The following is a 14,468-nucleotide window of genomic DNA, read 5'->3' as shown; positions in this document are numbered from 1 at the left end:
TTAAATGTGCTCAGAAATATGTGGCATAAGAAGATATCTTGGGCCCTCTTTTACTCTTGACTGCCATCAATGAATGATCTGATGAAACACGCCATAGCTGCAGTCACCATTTGCCAACAATGGTGTTGTGAACAAAACTGAAGGAGACAAGTCAAATGCAAAGCCAAAAGGAATAGAAAATTGGTGTACTGAGTGGCAAGCTATGCTTATCCTTGAAAGAATATGACAGTGTGTTGTGTTGGGTTTAGTGGCACATAAGCAACTTAGGCTATCATGCGCCAATTTCATGGTTAAGAGTGTTGTATTTATGTAATTTAAACTTACATTCTGTTTAGGACGTTTGCTTCTATTAAAAACCTGAAAACACAGGGCAGATCAACGAGCGCATTTTCACCTAAAAGCAACGCTGCATGAAGAGGAATGTGTTGTTTGTAAAACTGTGTAAAATGTTTTTTCCTTAGTTGTCCAAGTTGTCTGCATGAGATTAAAATGTGGATGACTGTTAGCTCGTGTCCGCATGAATCACACAGGGGCTTATCCTGTTTAGTTAAAATGAAGCTATGTGTTAAATGTGTGTGTCCTATGCGAAGACGGCATAGAGCCACTTCTTTGGAACTTTCAAGGTGGGTGCTCGATTTCCACTCTTCTATTACAGGCTTTATGAGGTGTAGTTTGTTATTTGTTTCAGTGTTCCAAGTGGACTGCCATTTTCTATCAGTTTACTTTGTACCAATTTCATGCAGTCTTGAGATGGTATCTGCACTTCTTTTATTTTCTTGTCTCGAGCTTTGGCAGCGCACATATCTGCTTTTTCATTGACAGTGAATATGACAGTGAAACAGTGCAACAGCACACACAAAAACATCAAGTCTGTAAAACTTCAGTCTTTGTCCATGCCTCCCTCCCCCCATAAGACCCTTCCCCACCACTTTACATAAACTTGCCCGCCATGGTGTTCTCAGGGAAGTGTCATTTCAGATACTAAAAGAAATGCAATATTGTTATTTAAACACCACTACGCAAATTAACAGTCCACGAGAGTAAGTATGTGGGCTTGACGTTCATGTTCAACCTACACTGAAATACATACAAAGACTGCATGTGTCCCAGTGTACAGTGAAAGATTAAGCAATAACGTCAACAGTGAAACTCCAGATGTAGAAGGCCTCACTGAAATGACCCTGGTAAGGGCAGTTAAGAATATGGGAAAATGCAGTTGATAAATACTTAACACACTAATGGACAATATTGAAAGCCGGAGATTGCTCCGGTTCCTTGAAGAAAATAGACTGCATGACTTCCTTTAATTTAAGACAGACTCGTTCTATAGCCCATGGCAAGCCTTCGAATAAAAAAAAATGCCTTAAATGGGTGATGTTCGTGAACCAACACTGCTCGGCTGGCAGGTTGCAAGGAGATGGGGCTGTCTGGTCTAGAGGAATATATAAGCCTCATTTTATGCCACATGGCAAGCCTCCGAGTAAAAAAAAAAAAAGTGCCTTAAATGGGTGATGCTCGAGAACAAACACTGTTCGGCTGGCAGGTTGCAAGGAGATGGGTCTGTCTGGTCTAGAGGCATATAAGTTAGAAGAGCAATAACTCAAATCGCATAACTGCACTGCCTGTGTATACTCAACTGACATTTTTTGGTGAAATGTGAATTTCAAGTGCTGAATTTTGTATACTTTGCTTCATTTCTTTGGAAAGTCTCAACTGTACTTAAGAGTCACCAGCTTTCCCAGTCTGTTGAAGGTGTTGCAAACCCTTATTCTCAACCCTGGCAAGCCATGAATTCGACAAATGCTATGAGACTCGCAATACATATCTTAGAAAACCTTTGAGCATTACTTCTGACAAGAGATGTACTAGCCAACTAGAATGAAATGTGAACAAGGAAAATAAGTAGCCTTATTGGCCACAGCAAAGAAAATTCCATCAGTGCCCATAACACTTTTGCTTGTTCAAGTTATGAAAAATGAATGTAATGAGGTGTGCATTACAATTTTTGGCAAATCTGCGGGAGCTGTTTCATGTGCCGTTCTGGATTTTTTAAACTACAGTAGGTCTACATGGAACAGTATTATACATGCAAGAACTGGCAAAGTGTTAAAATTTTAAGGTAGAACACATGGGTGTGACACGGTGTCACACCGTCGAGGTACACTTAAATATACAACATACAGCTTTCTTAACAGTGAAAAGCTCTTCCCGCATGGGTAATGTATGCAGATATGCTTCAGGCTACTGCCAAAACATACTACTCACAATCTACTCTAGGTCATTTTGCAGAGCTCTATTTTACCTTTTTTCCCACCTTGAATACACTGCCGCCTTCGTTGAAGCTGCTGCCTTCCATGCGCTGCACTGGCGACAGCACTGTTCTGGACCTCTGGCACCTCGTTCTCATCTGCCGTGGTGTCGTCCTGCTCGTTAAGCTGCGGTGACATTGGGCTCTGTGGGGAATGTGGCGGGCGCAGCTCCGACTCGCACAAGGACACCAGCAGTTGGGAAGCCCTTGACCCTACAAGAACACAACAGTGCGGATGTGTGAATAAAAGAAATAACAAAGCTGCTAAGTGATAGTAAGCTGAGATAGTCAAGAAACAAAAACCTTTCACAGTTTTTTCCAGATGCACAAGTTTGCTGCATAGTCTGCATCACCCGCGTTTCCAGTACTCAAACGGTGTGCATCACGCAATAATAAACAACTGAAAGCAGCCTACTATCGCCAAGCAAGGTGCTTTCGCCAACTTTGTTAGCCTATCCATGTTCCTCTACTTCAAATCGTAAAACTGCGACAAGGCGTCGATTTCTATGCAGGGAAGTACGCCGTCGAGCTCTACACAAGGGTTCACGTTAGAATATGCGTGAACAAGAACATAACACTTGCCGCTCGTCTGACTGTCTTCAGTCTGGCTGGGCTCCACAACTGCGGACTCCACCAAAGCCGCATTCCTAGTTTGCTGCGCCAGCCTCATCTCTGCAGCGGCTGATGTGCGCACTGTCAGCGCTCTTGGTTTCGGCGCCGATCCATTGCCTTTGGCGTATGCGCGAACTCGCGCGCCAAATCTGAAATCTCCTGCAGCAGCTGTTCCAGCTCATTATAATCCTCTTTTGTGCCGGACCTGAGAAGGAAATGGGAGAAACACAGGAAGGTCAAATAGCAGTAGTAAAAAGGGCAGTAAGAAAAGGAAAGAGCGCGAAACTGTCGACTGTATGAAAAGAAAAAAAAAAGGCAGAGACGCCGCCGACTACAAAATGCGACGTTCGGCTCCCAAGACTGCTCACAATCTGTGGTTGGCGTATTGTTTCTACAAATGTATCCCCTCCCCCCGACCAGACGGGATTCCATCATACTCTGCATTATGAACCTGTCGACTACAATCAATGGGACCACTATAACTGCGAGCATGCGATTGAGAGGAAGTATGAAGAAAAAAAAACAGGTTAAAGGACGGACGAAAAAACACGTGCGCCGTAGCCACATGCGCTGAAGCAACTAGGTCGGCTGCGAGAAGGCTAGACAACCAACACACAAGGCTATAAGCGCAAGCAAGTCAAAATAAGCAGATAACTTACTTTCGCAGGTTTGCTCTGTCCTGCTGCCTGTAGTAGCCGATCAGCAAATCCACTCTCTCGCGCACACCGCGGAGAGTTAGCTTGCGCTGAATGGCGACCACCACGTTTTTGAGCACGGTGTGCCATAGGCTCGGATTCTGGAAGGGGTTAAGCGATACCACCTCGCGCAGGAGGCACAGATCTTCGCCGATTCGAAACCTCCGGCGAGGATTTCGAGCCTGAACCGTGCCTTCAGCGGAGGTGGCTGCAGAAGTGACAGAAGTCGTCGCGTCGGCGGCTGCCATGTTTGCGTATGTTCGGCTTCTGTAGCAACGTGGTAGCAACTGGGCTGTAGTTCCAAGATGGGCCTCGGTAGTTCGGCTATGTTCGGCTCAAAGCCGGTCGTTGTTCGGCTTCGGCTTGGCTAGCGCGAGACCAAGGCTTAGCGAGGCCCGCTCGTTGCGCCGGTCCAGGCTCCGCTTGGCTCACGCGGGAGCGGGAACGAGGAGACGTTCCGCTTGCGCGCTCCCGTCTGAGCGTTTCGCGCATGCGCAATAGCGCCTCCGGTAGCTCTCTGAGCGGAGCGGGTGCGAAAACCCGCTCAGCTATAACTCTCTAATGTCTGCTTTGATGTCACTTAGCACACTGAATCAAACATAGTAGTTTATCGCTTTGCTCCCTCGTGTTTATTTCAACCAGGAGGTCTCCATTTCTTAGTTTTTTGCAATGCAATTTCTTGCAATGACAAATGCAGACAAGTTCGCAAATGATGTGTTGCACAGAAAAGTGCAGCATTTCCAAAGTTCTTTGTAATACACTCCATGAACAACAATTGTTTTTCATTTCGGTGTGACCTCTTTTCAGTGGCTGACCATGTTTTTTAAAGTTAAAGGGTTCCTAAATTATGTCAGCTCTATTTCACGCTTATATGAAGAGGAAGGTCCCGGAGCCCCTCTCCTAGTAGACATACGAGGAGCCTGTCAGCCGAGGCTTGACCACAACCTCGACCGCCACCGTTCAAGGTTTCTTCCCTCCACCTCAACTTATCGCCACGATACAGATAACAGTTTTGGTATGGGGGCTAGGGGGATCTGTGGTGGCACCAATCCCTAGTTTACACAAGGTGCCCCTGCAGGGGGAATGGAAGCAGTGACAAATAAAATGGTTTGATCCACAATTTTACCACCCGATATTTTTTACCTAATGGCAGCAAGCTGTGACACACTTATTTCAGTTGAAACAAGCTTTTCGAAGTTTCATTGTTACTTGTACACAGCACGGCTACCATACAGGCAGGAAACTCGAACAGAGCCTTCATTGTAAGATGAAGTGCCCACCTGCCTCCAGCTGTGGTTATTCTCTGAGCATTTGCCATTGCTAGGATTGATGGTTGGACCCAGAATATAATCTCTGACACCCAAGAATATAGCACCTCTGTGGCAAGCTGAAGCCTCAGCTTGTGTAAACCTAGCCTGTAACTTGGAGATAAAAGTGATAGCAGCATGTACTAGTCACGATATGAGAGAGGAGGTTCGTAGACCAAAGGGCTTTGCCAATGTCTCCCTGCACTCTCAACTAGCAGTTTTTGTGGGAAGAGGGACACAGTGTTAAATCTAATTCAGGACACGGTGATAAGGGCCGACTCCAAACACACACGCGTTATGCGCACCGACGTCGCACTCGTCAGCCAAACTCAGTCTGCGCATGCGCGCGGGCCCCGACGCAAGCAACGCGAGCGACAACGCTCCGTGTCCTTGCCAGATATTTGGCGCGCGCGACACACGCGTCGTTTCTGGCGCGCAGGCGTGATGACCGGCGTAGACCAATCGGACAACGCACTGGTAGTTCCACATCCGGAATGAGGCTTCGAGTGGCCTGAATGCACATACTGCTTTTTTCTTCGTCAACTAGGAAACAGCGTGATGGAGATCTTGTGGGCTAAAGAAGTCGATAATGAGTGATTAATATCAGAGATGGAAAGGAGGCCATCATTGTGGCTGGCGAGCCACTAGCTGCATAAAAACAAATCGGTCAAAAGAGCTCTGGGAAGAAATACTGGGAGTAATTCTTCCGGGAGCACCGCGAGTAGGTAAGCCAACCTGACATTTATTACATGCATGTGCATAAAGAATAATTTGTCACTGTGTTTCAATCACGCAGAAGGAATAAACTTCTTCCAGAGGCGGTGGAAGTCGCTCCGCGATAAATTTCGCCGAATCCTAACGGCAGAAAAAGACTCCAAGAAAAGTGGCGCCGGCACAGAAGACACAGAGGCCAGCGAATTCGAAGTTGCGTGGCCTTACTACACGCAACTTTTGTTCCTGTGAGACACGATGGAGTGTAGGCCGTAAGTGCAGCTTCTTTTTTCTTTGCTACGATTGAAAAGTTTTGATCAAAACGAAAGCGTGTAGTGCCGTGCTTTCGTCGGTCACGTCTATGCTGGCGAAAAATTATGGGCGAGTTGGCAGCGAGTATAAAGAAGTGAGCAGACTTGTCTCGGACGTTGGGGCGATATGCGTCGCAGTGAATGAAGTGAAATGAAAGCTAGTTGCTGTGCTTAGGTGTGGGAAAGGCTGATTCGTCATTTCCAGTCTCAGTTCTGCTCCCCTTTTGTAAAAAGTTACATTAGCTTCACCTCAATGCATTACGCCAGTTATTGTTTCTTTAACGGTACACTATAGCCGTGTTTTATGTGCTTTTCGCAGTGTAATATGTTCAAACGGTTCCCTTCACTGCACTGCATGCAGCTGTGCAGTACAATGCAAATTAAGCACTTCATCATGCCATGATTAGGCCGCAACATATGTGGGAAAGCCAACTTCTGTAGCAGGTTTATTGGCACTGCACTCCTTTAGTACTTTTGGTAACTATGATCGTCCTTTTGAGAGTAAGAATTATGCGTGAAACACAGTGCCCGATTTTAAAATGTCATTGCTTGACCAGCAGGCGACTGCTTCAGCTCTGTACACAAGCACGTATGCATATACATCCCAGTTCGACGCGAGCGACTGTATTACCCCTTTTGATCGACACTAGCAGTGTATCGTTCAAAAAAAAATATTGTAACCAGCGTAGGCAACTGGCGAAGGCACTTCACTATAATTCAATTAGCAACATGTCGCCTGTTCCCATTAACTGCAGAATTGGATTTGCTTTTTTCAATCTGCCCCTTGCAAGCACATTACCGCTGCATGCTCTTCTGATGCATTTCCCCCATGCAATACTCTAAACCTATGATAAACTCCTGCCGTATACAAGCGGCCTAAGCTCTGTCATTTGCCACTAAAAAAAAGGACTTTTCTCAAAAAGGGTCCTTTAGTTAATGTTGCTGCTTGGTTCATGCACACTCATTAAGCACCCATTAGAAAACCAATGAAACACAGTGTATGGGTAATAAGGTCCTCATCAGGCAGAGACCACCTGGCTTTAGCTTGGTTATCCAAGACCACTGTGTCTGAATTAAGGCTCAAAATAAAAAAAAAATTGCACACACACTTTTTAAAGAAAGCACGGCTTGCTTTTTGTGTGCTTGACTGCCTACTGCTGGATGGAGATCTGCTTTTCCAACTGCATTAGAAAACTTAGGTGCAGTTCCAGGCCTGGTCTGAAGGTAGCTTTCATACCTATAGGCACCCTGCAATGCAGTTTGAGAGAACATGCCGCGCCGTCTCGCGGCCGAAACAGGAAGAGCGAAGGCGTTCGCTCGCACAGGCCGTGTTTATCTCCGTGGCCTTGTCTGAAAGAGGTGCGCCTGTTTCTGCAGCTGAGAGCCCGATAAACGTTACTAGATAGGTCCGATGGCATCTTCAGAACCGTGCAATCCCTCCCTGCCAAAGTTGCGAAGAAGGAATGTGGGCGCAGGTACTATTCAGTGAAAGATTGCCACAGTCGCGAAGGGACTCCGGCCGGAGCGTGCAGCTGTACAGCTTTCCGTCGATGCCTTCGGAGACGGCACGAAGAAAGCAATGGATTATCGCCGTGCGACGAGTCAAGTAAGTGAATTCCTATTTGTAAACGATAATTGCTGCACGTTACGAAAGTACCCAAAGACAAGGTTCATTTGTCAACTGGCTCGATCGGGTAACAGTTTTGTTTGTCATGGTACAGGTAGTTCGCACGAGGCAGCATCCTTTGTCACGAGTTCGTGACGCACTGTGCTTCGTCATTTGTCGCGCATATTTGTTTTCTGAGGATGATGAAAATACTCACGGACGTGTGCTCCGGAAGTAATGCAGAACAAGCCGTCCCCCGTTTTGATCGTGCTTTATTTTGTCTCATTATGTGCTTTTCGCGGCAGTGGGTGGTTGACGCCGGCGGAAAAACTAGAGAATGTTTACTGCATTCGAATCACTGAAAGCATGGATTTGTGCTACGTAGAAGACAACGATGAGCGGGCAGTGCCGCGGAACGGAGCGCTCGGACTAGGCCAGCTACGGACACTCAAGTGACGATTTTCGTCGGGGTTGGTACCTGTCAGATTATTTCACACGCGCTAAAAAACGCCTAGTGTCTGGCGCTCTCAGGTGTCTCGCACGTGCGCTGTCACTGTTCACTCATTCGGATTATCATGAACTGTTGCATTAGTGCGTAATTGGCTGTCCAATCATGAAATTAAAAATTGTTTCCGCACTCAAGCAAGGGAGAAAACAGTGTGTATATTAAGTGCGTGAGATCAGTAATACTATGGTAATACGTAAATAATTTATGTGCCTAGCGTATTTTCCTGTTTTATTCATGGCCCTTTCATTAGTAGAGTCGGCTGCATCTGTTGCAGAAGATTGATGATAACCTAATGTTCATGCTTTACTGCTTTACTCGTTTCAGTTTCGGAGACTCCTCAAGTTGGCAGCCAAATAGAGATTCAAGGGTGTGCTCCAAGCACTTCACCATTGAAAGTCACCCTGGTTATGTACCCACGATATTCCCGACAGTGTACAAAAAGCGGTCCACTTCGCCTTCTGCTCGGTTGGCTAGATTTAAAAGGTAAGCTCGTCTCTGCTTTGCTACTTATGGTCTAGTTTGCTGCAAAACCTGGGACTCTGGGATGCATTACATTTTTTTTTTAATTTAGCTTCACCTTAAAGCAGTTCATCTCTACCAAGAAATCTGCATGTACACGTGCACCAAGCTTTTGCCCCCAGAGCTCAAGTAGCAGCAGCCAGTAACACCTGCAGCCTTGCCACAGGTGATCAAGCAACTGGCCCGGATGAGTTGTGTGAGCAGACATCATTTGAAAACTTGGATCTGCTGTGCACTGTTGCTGCTGAGCTTCACACTCACTCGCTTTTTCCTTGTTTTTCACGTGGCTTAAGTATGATTCCCCATCAACTTGCCCAGTTTTCTGTCCTTATCAGAAAATTAAGTTTATACTTTTGGTATTATACCATGCTCAGCTACGTCTCCCTGTGAAGCATAGGCAACAAGTTAGCAGTGTTATACTCCTACTGTTCTTTCCTTTCTCCTTGCTTTTCACTAACACCTGCGCACAAAATATGACAGCATTTTTCTGGAAGCTCATATCGAGATGTTTCTTTATTGTTGATAATCTTGTACATTATGACTAGTGAAAATGAGTTTTGCATTGTTACCTAACATGTATTTATTCTTTATTATTACAATTTTACACAGGAAACCCAAACAGAAGACACAAGTTTGTCAAGAAAGAAGTTTACAGTGTTCATGTGCCTCATAAATGAATCGGGTGCATCGACTCAAGTAACACATCTTGAGACATACGACAGCAGCGTACAGCACCAGCCAACATCCATTAGCAAGCACAGTGGACCTGATCATAGAACTAGCTATTTTTCTGGCTATGAAAGCATTGTAAATGCAGTGAATGCATTGCAAAATCTCTGTAGTATCAGCAACATAATCTTTGCATTGCTTCTTAGCATGTTGCCACCTTCTTCAGAACGAAAATGTGATGTCACAAATCAAAACAGGCTCCTTTTGTTTCTTATGAAGCTAAAACTTGGCATCAGCTACTCGTCACTAGCCTTTCTTTTCACTATACGTGAAACGTCTGCGTCGAGACATTTCAAAAGCGTTTTGAGGACTCTCTGTGGCAACCAAGAAGTGGATTTTTCGCCCTCCCTCAAAAGTGATTGAGGCCACAATGCCTGAATGTTTCAAGGCTCATTATCTTGGATGTACAATGGTTATTGATTGCACAGAAGTATGTACTGAGCAGCCACCAACTGTGCAGCAAGAACGCGTCCTATACTCGAATTACAAAGGGACATACACACTTAGGTTTTTGGTGTCCATAACACCAGGAGGGATGATATGTTTTTGCTCGAAAGGTTATCTGATACACACGTAACTGTTGATTCAGGCTTTTTAGACCTTGTTCAAGCTGGGGACACAGTTCTGGCAGATAAGGGATTCCCAGGCATTAGAACACTTTTAGGGAACGAGAATGTTGTTCTTGTTATGCCGCCATTTCTCCATGGCTCTCAGTTCACTCCAGAAGAGGTTAGGGACACTTACAGTATTGCGCAAGTGAGAAAACATGTCGAAAGAATGATTCAAAGGATTAAAATATACAATGTATTAAGCAACAAAGTACCAACTGAGCTCATCCCATGCATGACTGATATTTTCCATATCTGCTGTGTACTAGCTAACCTCCAGCTTCCAATCATTAAACGCAAAGAGCAGCCACAGTCATCTTAAAACATCCGGTTTGGTTTCTTTTATGGTGTTTAACATCCCAAAGCAACTTAGGCTATGAGAGACGCCGTAGTGAAGGGCTTCGAAAATGTTGACTACCTGGGGTTGTTTAACATGCACTGACATTGCACAGCACACGGGCGTTTTCCTTTTTGCCTCTATTGAAAAGCAGCCGCCGCAGCCGAGATTCGATCCCGCATCCTTCGGTTCAGCAGTCGAGCGCCCTAACCGCAGAGCCACTGATACGGGGCAAAACAAACATAGGTTACAGAAGACTCAAGTCTACTAGCCAGTATTTCAACAAGGGCTCGGCTGCCTGGGATTTCGACATATCCTTTTTGTCAGAATATTAGATGTGGGCTGAGGCTTCCAACCCTTCATCAGTTTTTTTCTGTTACCAAGAATTAAATCTTTCTGCTGTTGCTTTGCCATCGATACTCATTCTGGATAGTCATTTGTTTGGCCATACATCTGGGCATTAGAGTATTTGCACTTTAATGTTTCAGAGTTGGATGTGGGTTACGAGAAACACTGCAGTGGTCAGCTTTGGATTATAATTTTGATTTCATTAGGGTTCTAATGTGTACTGATATCTCACAGCACACAAGGCAGTGGCCAGTTTTTGTAGACTGTGAGTGCTGTTTCAATGGAGCTTAGAACTTCTAAGACGTTTCGGTCCGAAACTTTTGTCTTAACAGTGTATTGTATCAGGTACAGGAAATTGAAATAGGCAAGATTAGTTCAGAACTGGAAGTGGATATGTGATGCTGTACTGTGAAAAATGGCCTGTTTTTGTGTGCATAAATTTAGAGGCTGGGTTGAGCTGTTTGCCATAATTTTGTGTGGAAAACCAGAAAACCTTATCAGTGCAGTGATCAAATGTAGATAATGCATTGTCACCTGCCTTGACCTGTCAGTAAATCTCGTGTGCAAGCAAAGGATATATTTTCCAGTTTTATATTGTATAATGTTGTTGTTTCCATTAAGTTTGTTTTTTTAATGCTAATGTTGTTTTGCATTAAAGGTCCCCAGAAAGGGGTCACAAAGAAGGGTAAACAACGCCATAGCACTGATAGTTATTGAACCACCCATCATTCTCCCGCAAAAATTTTCGATCTAGCTTTTGCAACACCAGAGATATCGGCGATTAAAAATGACCCTTCCAATTTTCCCTCTCAACTCGTACGCCGAAGGGAGCCATAAAGAAACAAAGAATACAAGCAAGTTCAAAGCTCCGCCCAGACATACGTCACTTCGATGAACTTCCGGTTGCCGCGGGCTCGCTCGCTGGCGTACTCGCGCCAACCCGTCCTCGCTCGCACATGCCTGAGGAGTTCGCCAGTTCACGCAGCGACGGTTAGTGTAACCGCGAACCCGTGGTTATCCTATGTTACACGGTGGACCAAACCATGGTTGCACCACTAACCGCAGTTACCGCAAACCGAGCTTGACGACCTCGGTTTGCGGCGTTAACCGAGGTTATGACGGCGTCTGTTGACGGAAGCTACTCGTCGGCACCCGAGTGCGCAAAACGTACGAGCGGGTCTGCTTCACAAAGTTATTCATTTGCCCACTGTATCACGTTTAAAGATCGATTTTGCAACGCTTGCAGCACGGGATGCCGCGAGCAGGCTGAGGTACGTTACACAATTACCGCGGGGGTGGAACGTGCGAGCGCGGCGAACGCCGGCGCAGTGCGTGACCGTCCCTAGTCGTCGCTAGGCCTACATTGTTTCGCTTCGAAGCCGCGACGGTCGATGCTTTGGAACATGATCAACGCTGTCGTAATCGTCTACTTATGAAACTGCCTTATAGTCATTCCTATCCTGCCATAGTAAAATAATTATAGGATTAACTCTGCTGACGCATTAATCGCACAGCTAGTACGAACAGATCGGATCAGCCGAAATGCACCAGCGGCAGCTGGCTTGAGCAGAAACTAGCTTGTATCACGGCTATCGCTCTTACCAGCAATTTGCTGCTGGTCAGCGATCCTCACGAGGGCTTCATACTTGATATTCGGCTCAGTATTCCAGACGCCAACAAATTTTAGCACGCTTTATTTCGGACATCGGTGCTAATGATCCACCGTGTCATTCGCGAACGGTATGCGGGAGGAGGGGCCCCAACGGCGGTGTTTACGGCGGTCGAGGAGGTGCTGCCATCGTGCGGTGCTTGACCGTGCTGTTGACGCCTCGTCGGACGACACTCCGATACTCCTGAAACCACGTTACATATATAAGATATTTGTAAATGCAGCTTCGTTCTGCCAATCCCTGCGTCGCTTCGGTTGTTGCACTTAATGGGCAATGGCCACCTAACCGATAAGGGCGGCGAGCTGTGTAACAGCCCGCACAGAGTTCGAGCAGCGCACGAGCAGACGACTTTCGCAGCTACCGGAAGTGTCTCCGTGACGTCATGGTTGCAGTGACCGCAGCGAATGGCAGCTCCTAGCAAGCCTTGCCAGTCAACCGACCCGTGACGTCACGGGACTAGGAAATAGTTCCATGCGACACCGCCAAGCGACAATCTCTCTGCCCGCGAATTTCAAAAAACGCTGTTTTTAAAAATTAATAATAAATCGCTGGCTTTGTTCCAAGGAGTTATACTTTGCGTTAATGCTCAAAAGGATGTGTTCTACACACTGAACACGTTTATCAGTGGTTTTTTTGGGGGCCGTTTCCGTGGACCTTTAATGCTTTGAAGTGTGCCATTTTCCTTCTAGCACATAAAGAAATGCATTGCTAACCAAGCTGTACTTAACTGTCCAGTTTGTAGTGAATACTTAACATTTTTGTATTCCTGTCAGTTTTATCTGCACATTAGAACTTTGTGTTTTGCAGATAGTGAGATGTGGCGCACTTGCATGATCTCTCTATACTGAATATGCATGAAAAATATGTTGTATCCCCGATACACAACATGGGGATACAAGTTGCCTTTTTGCTGTTCTGTAAAGTACTTTGTTCTAGGTCTTCAGAAATGATGCATGAAAAACACTTCAAATGAGCTTTTGTTTTTAGTGCATCTGCTTCAGTGCTATGCACACATGCAGCAGCAGAAGTGGTAAGCAGTGGTCATATTTGTTAGCTCATTTCTCATGTCATTTTCAATTTCATAATCACACTATGTACTTTTAGGATGTTAGCATTTTCTGACGTGCAGTAATAGTAGTAAATGGGAAATGTATTTTTCCATTGTGTTTGGGGCTCAATTCTGATGTACATACAAATTGTAGTGAACACGTGCATTATTTTGCTGCAGCAGGCAGAAGAAAAGTAAAATAAAAATCTTCAAAGGCTGGTATTGATTCTTGAAGAAAAATGTCATTCCTGATCACTTCAATTATCACATTTTCTTTGCTGGAGTAAACAAAAAAAAAGCATTTTTGTACATTTAGCAGGTACAGCAAGATCTGTACTTGGGTATAATAATGGTGTGTCATCTTCAGGCATCGGTTGCTGCCGGTGCCCTGGATGTAGTCAAGAATGCTCTCTCCTGAGGCGGTGAACATATCACTGTTTTTGCATTTGTGGGGACACTTGATCTCAAGGAGATAATACCCCTGTTACACGGGCGTTTTCAACGGCAGTTCAGTTGGCGGTCAGTTGAACTGAACGGCAGTTAGCGATGTTACACGGCAGCGCCAACTGTAGTTGAAATCTCAACTGCGGTTCAGTTCAACTGAGGTCGGCGGTCCCAGTTGAACCAGTCAACTGACAAGGTGGCTGTCAGCGGACGCGCCGCATCGACCGAGTCGGTGGCATTTCCAACCGCTGTGTGTTCTAAAATCACATGAAAGGTTGCTGCCTTAGCTAACGCAAGTACCAGCCTGCAACTTTAAATACTCAAACGAGTGTCAAAACACCAGCGCGCGAAGCGGTATCAAAAAACGACGATTAAGCAGCGAAGCCAGACGCACCTCAAATGGATTGACTTGGCTTTGTGTCGAGTTCATTTGTTCCATACTCGAAAAAAAAAAACGCGTGCAAAATGTGCAATTTAATAATATAAAGTGTGCAAATGTTGTACAAAGTAATTTATATATGAAAAATAAAGCACTTTTTTTAGTAAGAATTGCTCGCATGTGGGGGATCACGTGATTCTGGGGGTCAACTGAGGTTCGCGATATGTTCCGTGTAACTACAGTCGACTGCCGTTCAGTTCAACGTCAGTTGGAACGCTGAACTGTGATTTAACTGAACGGCAGTTGAAATTGCCCGTGTAACACGGGT

General features: G+C 45.4%; 1 protein-coding gene and 1 pseudogene across 1 annotated transcript; one reads left to right on the top strand and one right to left on the bottom strand.

Annotated features, from left to right (window-relative positions):
• Positions 1–3,004: 3,004 nt before the first annotated feature.
• LOC146177049 (uncharacterized) lies at positions 3,005–4,185 on the bottom strand. The gene is made up of 2 exons (XM_084581443.1): positions 3,580–4,185; positions 3,005–3,125 (listed from the first exon to the last, which is right to left on the bottom strand). The coding sequence occupies exons 1-2, from the start codon at positions 3,861–3,863 to the stop codon at positions 3,005–3,007; spliced, it is 405 nt and encodes a 134-aa protein (XP_084437569.1). The 5' UTR covers positions 3,864–4,185.
• Positions 4,186–8,965: 4,780 nt separating this feature from the next.
• Positions 8,966–11,798, top strand: LOC146177048 (uncharacterized; annotated as a pseudogene).
• Positions 11,799–14,468: the final 2,670 nt, after the last annotated feature.

Source organism: Amblyomma maculatum, chromosome 10, assembly GCF_055883805.1.
Source record: "Amblyomma maculatum isolate TAMU_Amacu chromosome 10, ASM5588380v1, whole genome shotgun sequence".
In the NCBI taxonomy this organism is placed as follows: domain Eukaryota; kingdom Metazoa; phylum Arthropoda; class Arachnida; order Ixodida; family Ixodidae; genus Amblyomma; species Amblyomma maculatum.
This window is presented reverse-complemented; position numbering and strand designations above follow the sequence as displayed.

What these genes read in the sequence shown, in the direction of transcription:
- LOC146177049 (XM_084581443.1), bottom strand. Translation starts at nt 3,863, where the DNA reads ATGGCAGCCGCCGACGCGACGACTTCTGTCACTTCTGCAGCCACCTCC. An exon ending in GACAGAGCAAACCTGCGAAA is followed by an intron (nt 3,126 to 3,579) that starts GTAAGTTATCTG and finishes TTTCCTTCTCAG; the next exon opens with GTCCGGCACAAAAGAGGATT.